This window comes from Protobothrops mucrosquamatus, unplaced genomic scaffold (genome assembly GCF_001527695.2).
Source record: "Protobothrops mucrosquamatus isolate PMUCROS unplaced genomic scaffold, P.Mucros_1.0 scaffold931, whole genome shotgun sequence".
In the NCBI taxonomy this organism is placed as follows: domain Eukaryota; kingdom Metazoa; phylum Chordata; class Lepidosauria; order Squamata; family Viperidae; genus Protobothrops; species Protobothrops mucrosquamatus.
In genome coordinates this window covers 97,822-111,987 of record NW_015387182.1, presented here as the reverse complement: position 1 = coordinate 111,987, position 14,166 = coordinate 97,822, and the positions used below count along the sequence as shown (strand labels likewise).

The window sequence follows — 14,166 nt, the reverse complement described above, 5'->3', positions numbered from 1 at the left end:
TAAGCGTTTCCTGTCTAGTTGATCCATTAAAAAAAAACAGAGCTTCCTATAAAGGCCAATACACATTTTTCAAATCACCCTGGAAAATATTAGCAAAATTAAAAGAGCCATTCCCTGCTGTTTATGAAATGCTTCTGGAACACTGCTTCTAAAACCTTAGGATAGAAAGTAGGAGTCTGTGAGTTCTAGTCCTGCCTTAGGCATGAAAGAGAGCTGGGTGGCTTTGGGCCAATCACCAGGAGACAGTGAGTTCTAGTCCCACCTTAGGCATGAAAGAGTGCATTTATTTTTCTGCTACTTTTTAGTTAGACCTGGTGCCTTTTATAAAGGGAAACCTAAACAAGGAATTCAAAGAGCGTTAACCCAACACCACACAAAACTCTGTGCTAGCCAGATTCCTAGAAGAGCAAGGAGAGAACAGATTGTCCCCTGTTTCTCCAGAATTTCCCATTAGCATTAGGATAAAGAAGGACACCATCAGCGCACTAAAGAGCATTATCAGCAGATTGGGAGAAGCCCAAAGCCTGGCAGTTTAAAAGGGGGGGGGAGAAAATCTGAGACGAAATTGGGGAGGGGGAATCCTTAAAGTATCTCAGTAGGAGCTGAATGTGCTCAGTGGCCATGGAAAACATGCTTGAGGGGGCGGGAATGAGAAGTCAGGAAGGGTTGATATGGAATATTGTACTGTGGAGGAGTGGATGGGTGGATAAAAGTCTGAATGTGGTCATTCCACATGGCTGCCTTTTATTTCTGATCCCAATGCATTTTGCTTCTCCAGTCTGGCTCTCTTTAGAAAAACCCCATCCCTACCCTTTACTCCCAGCAAATGTTTGTGTCTGACCGAAAGAAGTCGGATAATATTTCAGCTTCGATTAATGGCTGTTTCTCTGAGGACAGAGGTGCTCTTTTAATCCTTCAAGTTCTGGCCAGTAACCCCTTCCTGCCCTCCTACAGTTCTCCTTCCCCTCTCCTCCCTCTGCTCATGTGTTTCAGTTTTGCCTGTGTTCAATAAGGTTGTTATTTAGTGTCATTGCTCATACTGTCAGAGCAAGCTCCGAGGACGGATCAATCAGATTGATCCACCATAAAACTGGCACCTACATCAAGTGCTTGGAGAAGAACGAAACACTTCTCAACTAAGGTTTCTCAACTAAGGCATGGGTTGCTTATTTGGTTAGCCCCAGCTGCTGGCTTTTTTCCAGCTCATGAGAAGTTCTTTTGCTTCTAAATATGTATTTGATGAAACGGATTGGAACCATATTGGTTGGATACATCCTGCAGTGGATAAACAATGGCTAGTGATGATTTGATAAAATAGCGCTGGATCAGTTCTGCCACAGACACCAATTCAGTTGGTGATGACCTCTGTCAGCAGTTGGGTTAATACCTCAGGCTAAGTCATGACCTGTTTTAACCATTGCATATTGAGCAATCCGTAGTTGGGATGCTCACACATCATCCTGAGCTATAAACCGTGGTTTATGATCCACAGTAATGTAAAAATGTTACGTGAAACTAAAATCAAAGAACACAAGTTTTCTTTCCTATATATCTCTCACACAGGTCTTGGAAATTAGAGTACTGTATGTAGCTCTAAATATCTCTTTCATCTTTTTCAATGTCTGTGTGCAGTTGTTAGGCAAATACTTCTAACGTAAGCAATGTATTGAGCAAAATTATTTAACAGCAGTCAGACTGATTTCTTATTATTAGATCTCAGCCAAATGTTTTGTATCGCTGGCTGATTACATATTTCTTTTGCCATGTTCAATAGGAGGCAAACTCAAGAGTGGGGGTGGAGGAAATGAGAAGTATGTATTTCTGCAATGTTAATTCTTGGTCCTAGCCTCTGCCCAAGAAATAGTTTAATGTGTTTTCTTCCTCTACAGCAAACAATTTCTGTGTAAAAAGAAATAATGGCTCCATTTCAATGAGTGGGAGACACACACAAAAAGGAAAGCAAGGCCTTTCGTTGCATTCATAAGAGTTCAGTCTGCTCACAGCGTTTCTATTATTGTCTCCCCTTCTCTGCATCTTTATATCCCACAGACGTGATTCACACATGCAGATTTAACATTTTGTGCTAACAGCATGTGTGAAGGAGACATTATGAATCTTACATCACTGCGAGGGTGTGTGGTGCCTCACTCCCACCGGTGGGTCCTCAATCCCTGGCAGTCTTGAACAAGGGCTGTGGCCAAGTTTGTGCTTGAAGAGAACACTTAGCTATCTGTGTAGAAGTCAAGAAGGCAGTTAGCTCTCGTTTCGTTGTTGGCATGGGAGACGAGCCGTCAGCCCATCTGATGGCCACAGCTTGTTTCGAAGACTCAAAATATTTTATGTGTTTCATACAGTTCTGTCTTCTAAGAGGAGGAAATGGGTGGCTATAAAACACCAAAGGAAAAGGCATAGGTCAGTGGTGGCGAACCTATGGCACGGGTGCCAGAGGCGGCACTCAGAGCCCTCTCTGTAGGCACGCGCGCCATCGCCCCAGTCCTAGGCCTTCAGCTGGGTTTTATAAAAACTTTTTGCTTTAGGCCTCCGCCGCCGTGTACAAAAAAAAAAAGGTTCAATCAGTCAATTTCAACTTCTCGTGGGAAAAAAAAAGATCTTGCAAAGTTGGAATTGATTGATTGAACTTTTTAGCCCCACCCAGTCTGCGGTTACCACCACAGCCACACCCAGCCAATGGGCCACACCCAGCCAATGGGCCACACCCACCCGGCACCTGACGATGCATAAGTGGGTTTTGGGCTGCAATTTGGGCACTCGGTCTCTAAAAGGTTCGCCATCACTGGCATAGGTAACTCTCACTGCTGCTTAAAACTCTACCAGATGATAGGGCTGGTCTTGCTATTGTTCGTTCCTCCCTTGGACCCCTCACTGCTTTAAATTACCCACAATGCTCCTGGTGTCACTCAGAGACATTTTGAAAAGGGAAGAACTCAATATCCCAGGAAACATTTCCATGATGTACTGCCAAGAATGAGAAGCCACTAACTTGGAGATCACCCACCAGAAGCTACATTGCTAACATCTTAGATCTGAAGCGCTTTTGACCCCATGTCCAAAATAAGGTGGATGTGGAGAGGCAAATAGGATGAGGTAGAAAGTCCACTGTCCAGCAAGAGGTAAATGGAAATTGAATCTTCTACCCTACAGAGCCATGTCTAGTCCTTTACCTAGAGCAGGCAGGAGAAAAGGATATGAGAATTAAGAATTTGAACAGCGATTGCAGTATAAATACACCTCATATTCAATGCACAGCAATTGTGGAATCCTTTCCTAATGGGTTTGTAGCTTTTCTACAATAAATATTATTTCGGCATGTTGGGACCCTTGTGCGCCTGCTTTCATTGCTTCCAGCCTGCCAGCCATGCACAGAGGCTCTATGATTCCTTCCAGTTATTTCCTAATCTGCTGTTAGGAAGAAATGTCTGTGTCTTCATTCTATTTGGGAAGAGGATGGTGCTAAAATAAAATGTAGTACAGATATTCCTCAACTTACAACCACAACCGAGTCCCAAATTTCTGCTACTATGTGAAACACTGGTTAAGTGAGTTTTGCCCCATTTTATGACCTACCTTGCCACAGTTGTTAAGTGAATTATTGCAGCTAAGTTAGTAATATGGTTGTTAAGTGAATCTTGTTTTGCTATTGTCTTTGCTTGTCAGAAGGTCACCAAAGGGGATCACATGACCCCGGGACACCACAACCGTCATAAATATGAGTACGTTGGTCATAAATCACTTTCTCCAGTGCCGTCATAACTTTGAATGGTCAGTAAATGAACTATTGTAAGTTGAGGACTACCTGTAATGAGTTACAAGAGAACGGCTTCTGCTTTTCATTAGAAACTCTTCTTGCTCTCTGAGATCAGGCAGGTGATGGGTTACATGGAAGGTGTGCATTGACACTTCCATTGCTTTTTGTGGTTCTCCGGCAGTACAACTCCAGGTAATCAATTAGTGCCTTGCCCTTAATTGACTGCTTAATTACATGTTACTAAACAAGCTGGTGGATTTGAATTTCATCACCTGTAGCTCAGATGCTGGCAAGGATCTGTCAAGAAGGCTTTCAACATGCAGGAAAGATCAGTTCCCCCATTCGCTCCACTTAGAAAACTCACTTGAGACATGAATAACAATCGAGAAGCAAGTGTATTTGTAAGAATCTCTGTGTCTAATAATGCGCTGTCTTGGTTTTGTCTTGCATGAAGTAACAACTGATCGCATTCCACCGATTATTCGCCGGGGTCCCGTGAATCAAACCCTTGCCATAGACTCTACAGCGCTGCTCCAGTGTCACGTAACTGGGAACCCCCTCCCCAGCATCCAGTGGCTGAAAGATGGACAGAGGATCATGGGCAGCGATCCAAGAATGAGCCTGTTGGACAATGGAACGCTACAGATTACAAATCTGCAGGTACGATACCCTTCCCTCTTAGGTGATCTGTGCAATGTTCTTTCTCCTCCCGTGCAGCAGATCCACCAGAACGTTCTTTGGGTTTCCCCACAGTTTCCCAGCTAGGCATGTAAAATGACTGATGGAAGGACCATGGTGTGCTTGTTGTATTTTTCTTTCTTATCCCAGGGGTGTTTGACTTCAGAAGATTCAGCTTTGCACAGTAGCAACAAATAAGGCAGAACATTCAATTTTTCCAGGTGCTTTTAATTGGGCTTCGGATAAGTAGAGATGTTCTGATGAAGGCAGTGGTGGGATTCAAATATGTGAACAACTGGTTCTCTGTGTGGATGCTGCTTCCGGAAGTCCATTCTGGGCCTGGGCAACAAAAAATTAGCTACCGATTCTGCCGAACTGGTGTGAACTGGCTGAATCCCACCACTGGATGAAGGTATAGGTCAGGTAGGCAACTTCAGTTCTTTTATGACTCATGGACTTCAACTCCCAGAATTCCTGAGTCAGCTATGCTATGCTGACTCAGGAATTCTGGGATTTGAAGTCCATGAGTCATAAAAGAGCCAAGGTTGCCTACCCCTGAGGATAACAGCCTATTTGTTTTTTGCAGGGAGATTAAATCATCAGGGTGAAATCTCTTTCAGTTATGTACAAGGACATTTCACAAATACTGTATAGTTGCTTGCTCTTTCTTTTGAAAACCATGGCTACAAGCATCTTTTTCTCTCTCTCGATAGTTTCCATGTATAAAAGTAGAGCAAACGGTATTATCGCTTTTACGTGGTTATGAGGACAAAAGGAAATTGTGTAAGGAAGGATTTTAGATGCTGCAACATTTCTTCAAAAACTAAGATTTAGTGTCTGTAACTTGAATTTCCTCATTCCCCTCGGGGTCCACCAGCTCCTTCCAGCCCTTATTTCAGATCTGTCTTCAGACCAATCCTTTCCCAATTCTTCAGCCAAATGCTTCCTCCAGAGCATTTCTGCTTTTCACCTCTGCTCCCCTTTCCCATGGTACCTACAATAGAAGCAACATATTTTATTAAGGCCATTGGCCAATCCTCCAACTCAACAAAACCTTCAACAAAATCAGATAATAAGATTAGCATGATGCAATCTGTAGAATTATAACAACTCTTAATAGCAATATAAAAATACTTTGCAACTGTTATATTTGAGCTCATGTCTACAAGGCATTGGGCAACATAAAATAAATTTCTTCCTGAGAACCTCAGAACTAGTTGACTTATAAGTTGCTTCCAGATATCCCAATAGACATTGCAGTGTAGAAGAACCCCTGTCATGATTTCCAAGGCACCAGAATCATGATTTCCAAGGCACCAAATTCTACTAGACAATGCCCAACCTGTTTCTTCTTGCTCCCCTCAGCTCCCCCTTCTTCTGGCTTTCCTTATACTTACTTCCATTTTATCTTTCAGAAGTTGATCTCACCGTAGTGGACTACTTGTCAGGATTCATTCATAATTTGCTTTACCATGATTGGCAGGATAAACCAGGATTGACTGGAAAACTCATTAATAGCAATAGCACTTAGAGTTATATACTGCCTCATAGTGCTTTATAGCATGCTCTAGGCCAGGGGTGTCAAACTGCTGGCCAGCGGGCCGGATGTGTCATGCCGAAACCGCACCGACCCCATTGCCGGCAATGGAAAAAAAGTCACAATACGTCGCAACATGTCACGTGACGTTGCAAGTTTGACACCCCTGCTCTAGGCAGTTTACAATGTCAGCATATTGTCCCCCAACAGTTTGAGTCCTCATTTTACTGACCTCAGAAGGACAGAAGGCTGAGTCAACCTTGAGCCCTATTAGGATCGAACTCCAGGCTGTGGGCAGAGTTTGCCTGCAATACTGCATTCTAACCACTGCGGCACCACAGCTCTGAATGCCAGATGCCTATTCTGGTTCATCCAACGTGCTACACCAGTGTTTCTCAACCTTGACAATTTTAAGGCATGTGGACTTCAACTCCCAGAATTCCACAGCCAGCATTGCTGGCTGTGGAATTCTGGGAGTTGAAGTCCACATGCCTTAAAATTGTTAAGGTTGAGAAACACTGTGCTACACCAAATTCAAACCGAATAAGGTGCAGTTTAGGAATCATGTAGCCCAACTGCCATAAGGATATTCTTGGTGGATTTCCCACTGGTTTCAACCCATTATCCTCCCAGTGAACCATTGGTCACAACCATTTTTATGCAATCAAATCAACATGAGATTATGCTCTTCCCCTTCTTTCCCCCCAGTCCTAGTATTTTGGGATTTTGTGAAGCCTCTGTTCTTCCTCCCAGATCATGACTTCTTATATCTGGGAAAATTCAATCTCTCTAGTGAACAAGCAGCCAGCTAGTAATTGAATGCTACAACCTAGCTAGGGATTAAATTGCTTGCTTTCATAACTGTGCTAAATAGCTCAGTAATGAAATTACTCAGTAAAAGGGAGACTGTAATTGCATGGTTCAGAAGTTGAAAAAGAATTCTTAAATACTCCTGAAAGCTAACGGGGAGAATGGGCCCATAAGCTACTGTGTACTTATTAAGAAATTAATGTTGTTAACAGGCAATAAGCAATTCCTTTGTTTTACTGGCTAAAAAACAGCTGAATGCAATTTTCTTATCCTTAACAAAGTAAATATCAGTAAACAGAGAACAAAGCCTGCCAAATCAACCCCTTTGCAGTGCAGCTGAATCTGAAAGCCGTTTTGTGGCGAAGGCCATTGTGAGCAAAGTTATAACATAACTTTCTGCCAAGAACTCAGCTGCAATTAACTCTTTTTAACCAGGGTTCTCCAGCCAGAGGTATTTACTGTCCAGTTACTTTAATCTTTTCAGAAAACCATAATTGTCTCGGTGCAACGATAGAATCAAGCCAATTATACTACTGTTTTGTGGTTCGTGTTCAAAGCTGAATTTCTAAACTAGGAATATCTAAGTTCAGAGAGGGACATTATTTTGCTTCCTGGAATGATATTTGGGGATGTGGCTTTTTTTTAAAAAAAAACAAACACCAAAATACCATTCTTGAAAACATTCCTAGAGATTTAATTTGCCTATTTTAAGTGTTAAAGAAAAATCACATTGGAGAAAACTATACTTTGGTTGCTGAATTCTAGTAATAATATACTAAGGAGCTTTGCAATCTTTAACAGAATCCCCTATATCCATGGGCCTTGATCACCCCCATCCTAGATGTTAACTGGATTTTTAGTATATAATGCAGTTTATAAAGCCATGTTTTATGGCTTCCTATGCTGACTGAAGCAAGCTATTCTGTTTCTTTCCAGCTATGTTTTAATGCAACACATGAATCCAGCTTCCGTGACGCTTTAGGCCCAATCAGCAGAAAATCACAAGGGCCACAATGAAATAATCAATGTTTGAGCTTGGCTCTACCTAGTATAGGAGGACTGACATTCTGGATTCTAGATGTAATAATTTTGCAAAGAGGAATTCAATCTGCTTCTTGTTTACTTTTGACCCGGAAGTCTCATTAGACAGTTTTGATTGTGGGTCTAATGCTTTTTGGGTAGGGACGCAGCTTTGATTGCCTTGTTGAATCAAGTATTGGCTAAAACAGGGGTCTTCAAACTTGGCCCTTTTATGACTTGTGGACTTCAACTTCCAGAATTCCTCAGCCAGCGTGCCTGGCTGATGAATTCTGGGAGTTGAAGTCCACAAGTCATGAAAGGGCCAACCTTGAAGACCCCTGGGCTAAAATAAATTTCCTTTGGTAGTTCTTTCACCCAGTAGTCCTAACTGATAAAATGCACTTCTTGGAAGAAAAACATAATCTTGGAACTGAATTATTGTGGCCTATTAACCCAAATGCTGAGGATGTCAGGACCTTGGAGAGCCATTCTGGAAATTAAACAATGAGCCCCAGACCTGCAAAAAGATAGAAGCAAAGCCTTTTATTAAAAGTTACCACTGTGGTGGACCTTTCTTCTAATTAGTCTTCATTATATATTTTTCCTGTCCGGTGCAAAAGACCATGTTCATTAACCGGTGTCAACACCCTGTCATCTATATATACCTTCACCGACATGGTGTCCAACGTGGTGTTGGAAGTGTTAGTTGCTAAATCTTGTAGATAGAGTTCTAATACATGTGGAAAGCTGCGATAAAGGCAGAGCTCTCTGGATGCTTCTGTAGGAGTGCCTTCCAGTTGAAAAGCATCTTAACAGTTGACAAGACAAATGTTTGTGTCTTGCTTGTTTACCTCTTTTCAGAAATTAACTTTTTCCCCAGTGAAGCATATTTTGATGCATTACAATCACACGTGGTTAACAGTTTCAATTTCTCACTGATTCAGTGAGTCCAAAGTCTCTCAGCACTTTCACATAATCACCCCCTGTATAAGTTAATTTATGAATATTTACAATAAAGCAGAAGAAGGGGGTGGGTGCGTGTGTGTTTTGTAGATGCCAAGAGATGCTCATTCCGTTGGGAGATGGGGGAGACTATAAACCATACAGCTGTTATAAATGTGTTGCAATGGATATAATGCATCAACATAATTTGATAGCCTAGAACAGATTGATAGTTGGGCAGAAAAATCATTTTGTGCGTAAAGGCAAGCGTGGGGACCACAAAGCATTTTGCTTTCATGCTGCTCCAATGGCCCTCTAGAGCCAGATCCCACATATGAAGAAGATACATCCAGGACGTTCATTCTGTTAGGAAAACCAACAAAGACTTTTGCTGCATTTTGAAAAGGAATACACTTCTTAGGGCAGGAGGACCTGTCAGTTTCACCCATCTAATATCCCTGGCTCCAGCCAGCCCATAAACACGTACTGAACCAGTTAGATTTGGCTCAAGCCATTTGTTATGTGTTCCATACCATTCTTCTTTAAGTAGAGGTAGCTTTCCAAAGCTAAAGGTTGAGGCATTTTCCCATCAGTTGCAGTTGCTGCCAGTTTTAAAAGTCCAGCCATGATGGCTCTTCCTTGTCCCACTTTGGCATTGGCTCCACCCATCGTGAAAATGTTGCCACTTAGAGATGCACAAATACTACTCCCAACAATGGCAGCAACAAAGATTTCGATTCTTCTTTAGCCAGGGATTCCAGAAATTGAACCTGCAACCTTCTGCTTGTAGAGCAAGGATTCTGCCACTGAGCTGTGGCTCTGAGCATCTGATTTTCCTGTGGCATAATTTGAATCTTGAATTGAGGCAGATGTAGTGTAAAAGTCCCCAGACAAGGGGACAATCCCTCCTGCCCTACAAGATCTTAGGTAAAAAAAAAATTAGAGCTCAAAGCATTACACATTGCATTTCTTTGTAACAATTCCAAACTGGGTGAGTCCAATCTGCTTTTTCATGCACTGGAGTCAAATACAGTGACAGGGTAATGTGAAAGTTATTCATGAATTACTTATCAAAACACAGACCAAATGCTAAACATTTGTTTAAAAATTAATGCCAGGCAGGCAGCAGGGAGTGAAATATTTCACGTTAGTTTTGTGCTTTCATTGTGTCAGAGTCAGGAGGTTAATGCATCAACTGGGTCCCAGAGCACCTAATAGCATTGTTTGATAGCAATTGTGGCGCTTTGCCCAGGAAAAAATTAGAACTGTCAGGTGGATTGGAAGGATAACATGAATTAATGGTCCCCCCAGGATGAGTTGTCTTCATCAGGCCCTTCTGATACATGGAGGAAAGCAAGTCAGGGGTCCTCAAGTCACAAGAGCCCACCAGGTGAAGACATGAAAGCAACCCGTTTCTTTCCTTTACTAGTTGCTCACAAACTCTAGTTCTTGGCTTTTGCTCGTTGTAAGATTAGGAGGGACCATAGCTTGGTGGTAAATATATATGCTTTATACAGGTAGTCTTTGACTTACAACCACACTGAGCCCAAAATTTCTGTTGCTAAGTGAGATAGTTAATAATAACAATAATCAAGTTGGAAGGGACCTTGGAGGTCATTTTGTCCAACCCCCTGCTCAGGCAGGAAACCCTATACCATTTCAGACAAATGGCTGTCCAGTCTCTTCTTAAGAAACTTCCAGTGTTAGAGCATTCACAGCTTCTGGAGGCAGGTTGTTCCACTGGTTAATTGTTCTAACTGTCAGGAAGTTTCTCCTTAGTTCTAGGTTGTTATGTGAGTTTTGCTCCAGTTTATGACCTTTCTTTGCCACCTTTGTTAAGTGAATCACTGCAGTTGTTGAGTTAGCAACACCGTTTCAAATGAGTCCGGCTTCCCCACTGACTTTGCTTGTCAGAATGTCATAAAAGGGGATCACATGACTCCAGGGCACGGCAATCTTCATAAATATGAGTCAGTTGCCAAGTTGTCAGAATTCAGATCACGTGACTCAGGGGGATGCCACAATGGTCGTAAATGTGAATAATGGTGATGACTCCCTTTTTTCAGTGCCGTTGTAATCTCAAACAGTCACTAAATGAACTGTTGTTAGTTGTACACAGAAGATTCCAGCTTCTGACTCTGAAGCTCCAATTATGAAGGTCAAATATAAGAGATATGGAAAGAGGTCCTGGAGAATGCTGCCAATTAGAGTGAGGCTAGCTGGAGCAGGAGCTTCATTTAGTATCAGGCAGGTCCTCTGTTGTATTTGCGTTCATTAGTTTGGGCAAGGGCAATCTGAACATCAAAAGTACCAGGTTGATGAAGGCAGTCTCAGTATCAACCAAGGTTCAGGTGAGAGGGCCAACATCTTATTGTAGAAATGACTCAGTTGCGCGGGTTTGCAACTCTTCTGCTTTTTCTGAGCTTTTGTAAAAGTTAGGCTTCTTTCTTTTCTCTCCATCTGTCACTTTATTTATTTTTTTCATTTATGGGTTCTGTCAACTGTTCCACTGTGATTTTATTTTGACTTAAGTTTTTAATTTAATACTGAACCATTGTTGTTGTCGTCGTCGTTCTTATATGTTAGCTCCTCCAGCTGTATTCATACCTGAAGGAGCTCACATTTTAAATATAAATAGTCTGACAAGAGAGCTAAGAATTACCATATCGTGGCAGAGCGATGGAGGGGATAATATGAAAGCCAAGAGGCAGGTGATTGGAAGAAACTCCATGTTGCCTATTTGATAGAATGAGGCCAAAATAATAGTGGTTCCAAAGGTTGGCAGTTCCACAGAGAGCAGTCAAAAGCTGCAAGATGGCAGTTGCAGTGTCACAACTGAAAAACCTGCACCCTTGTATGTACCAAAGGGTTTGGACTTCAGTCATGGCAACACATCTTTCCATCTTGCAGATTTTGGCACATAAACGCAGATTCTCCTAATCTGCCTTTCAGATTATTAAGAGCCGTGGTGGCACAGTGGTTAGAATGCAGCATTGCAGGCTAACTCACTGCCCACTGCCAGGAGTTCGATTCTGAACGGTTCAAGGTTGACTCAGCCTTCCATCCTTCCGAGGTTGGTAAGACGAGGATCCAGATTGTTGGGGGCAATTTGATGACTCTGTAACCTGCTTAGAGAGGGCTGTAAAGCACTGTGAAGCTGTATATAAGTCTGCTATTCCTGTTGGTATCTGAGCATTTGAATGTGAAAATTCCAATGTGGATCGATGTTCCTGGGGAACAGTGAGTCCTCCCCATTCTCTGTAAAAGTAGGGTGCAGGAATCCTTTGGGGAGACATTAGCCCCTCTGCCAGCATATGTTTATGACACCCCATGACATTGTATTCATATGTGTGCTTCGCAACTCCATTTTAGAGAGCAAACGCTTCATGCAGAAAGGAACAGGGAGATGTCAGCTAGTTCTAAACTTATGACCACAAGTGGGACCTGAATTTCCATTGCTAAGTCAGGTGGTTGTTAAATGAGCTGCACCCAATTTTATGGCATTTTTTTTTAAAAAAAACCCCATAGTTGCTAAGCAAATTATTACAGTTAAATGAATCACAAGGTCGTAAGGCGAATTCAGCTTCTCCCATTGATTTCTCTGGTTAGATGTCAGCTGGGAAAGTCGCAAATGACAATTCCATGACTCTGGGATTGTCACTGCCACTGTCATAAATACACACCCATTGCCAACTGCCCGAATGTTGATCACATGACCGTCGGGATGCTGCAACAGTGATAAGGGCAAAGGCTGGTTGTAAATCACTTTTCAGCGCCACTGAAACTTTGAACAGGCACTAAATGAATGGTTGTAAGTGAGTTGTTCTACCAGGACATCTGGGCTGGCCTCATACCAGCCAGCTTCCAGCAAGTCTATACTTTCCTCAAGGCCGTAGGACAGTGATAGTGAACCTTTCAGAGACTGAGTGCCCAAACTGCAGTCCAAAACCCACTTAGGTATCGTCGGGTGCCGGTGGGCGTGGCCCATTGGGTGGGCGTGGCTGCGGTGGTAACGGCAGACTGGGTGGGACTAAAAAGTTCAATCAATCAATTCCAACTTTGCGAGATCTTTTTTTTTCCGTGAGAAGTTGAAACCGATTGATTGATTGAACCCGGTGGCAGAGGCCTAAAACGAAAAGGTTTTATAAAACCCAGCTGAAGGCCTAGGACTGGGGCGACAGTGTGCGTGCCCACAGAGAGAGTGCTCTGCATGCCACCTGTGGCACGCGTGCCATAGGTTCACCACCACGGCCATAGGAAGAAATATGAAGTATCTTCTGTGGATGAGCAGTGATAGTATACATCATACTATAGGATACATACTCCCTGAAAGCAAAAAAAAAAAAACCCTCCAAGCACCCACAACTGCTGTGAGCAGAAAGGGATAACAGCTGCTCTCCTTGGCATCTTTCAGACCTCCGACTCTGGGCTGTATGTTTGCATTGCTACAAGCTCGACCGGCGAAACCAGGTGGAGTGGCTTTCTAGCAGTGCAAGGTGAGTCATTTGCAGGGCCCCTTGAGTGGAGATGGATGGGAGTTGGTTTACTTGGGACTTCATATTTGCTATGCTTGTTCTGTGAATGCTGGGGTATGGAAGGGCGGGGGTGACTCTTCAGAAGCACTGAAAAATCTTAAACCCAATTGACATTATTGGATTTCTTCTCAAAATAAATGCATGTGGCCAGGGAGGGATACGCAATTGACACCAGAACCAAGACAGGATTCGTTTCTTCAGGCCATAGTTGAGAGAGAATGAAGTTGTCCTAAGTGGCTGCTCCCAATAGCGAAGGCACTTCCAATTTTTTAAAAGTTCTGCATTAAATGCAGATGTAGTTTGACTTTAATCCAGGTTGTCCAACCGTGGCTGAGGAATTCTGGGAGTTGAAGTCCACAACTCTTAAAGTTGCCAAGGTTGGGGACCTCTGTTCTAGACTGTGCATTTTTTAGTTTGCAAATATAAAATGCGTTGGGTGGCCACAGGGTGCACAAGGCTAAATTCAACCCACTATCTACAAAGACCCTCTGTAGCTGATTTGATCAGTATTGCTTGAAGGCCTTCTGGCTAATGTTCTCTTCATTCTCTACATTTGTTTTTTCCAGCGAATGGAGTAGATCTCCAGATGCAGCTTCCAGAGCCTAACCTGCTTCCAGGTCCACCTTCAGCTCCCCTGGTCACTGACGTCACCAAAAACAGTGTTGCTTTGATCTGGAAGCCAAACCCTGGGAATGGGGGCGCTCCTATCAGCTCATACATTATTGAAGCCTTCAGGTAACTCATAGAGTTTCTTGAGAGTTATTTCTCCAAATACTGTTGGGCATGAAGCAGACAGTTGGGCAATTTCAGAATGAAAAAACTGGAGAGCTAGTTTGGCAGAGTGGTTAAGGTGCTGGTCTCGAAACCAGGAGACTGTG

The 14,166-nt window shown here is 42.8% G+C and overlaps 1 protein-coding gene across 1 annotated transcript in view; it reads left to right on the top strand.

The window, feature by feature from the left end:
- ROBO3 (roundabout guidance receptor 3) overlaps positions 1–14,166 on the top strand; it is a gene marked incomplete at its 5' end in the record, with an annotated part of 144,575 nt that overhangs the window by 103,008 nt on the left and 27,401 nt on the right. The window contains 3 exons of the mRNA XM_029284775.1: positions 4,221–4,426; positions 13,168–13,249; positions 13,855–14,023. Of these exons, the coding sequence (XP_029140608.1) occupies positions 4,221–4,426; positions 13,168–13,249; positions 13,855–14,023 (457 nt within the window). The remainder of the gene's footprint in view (positions 1–4,220; positions 4,427–13,167; positions 13,250–13,854; positions 14,024–14,166) is intronic.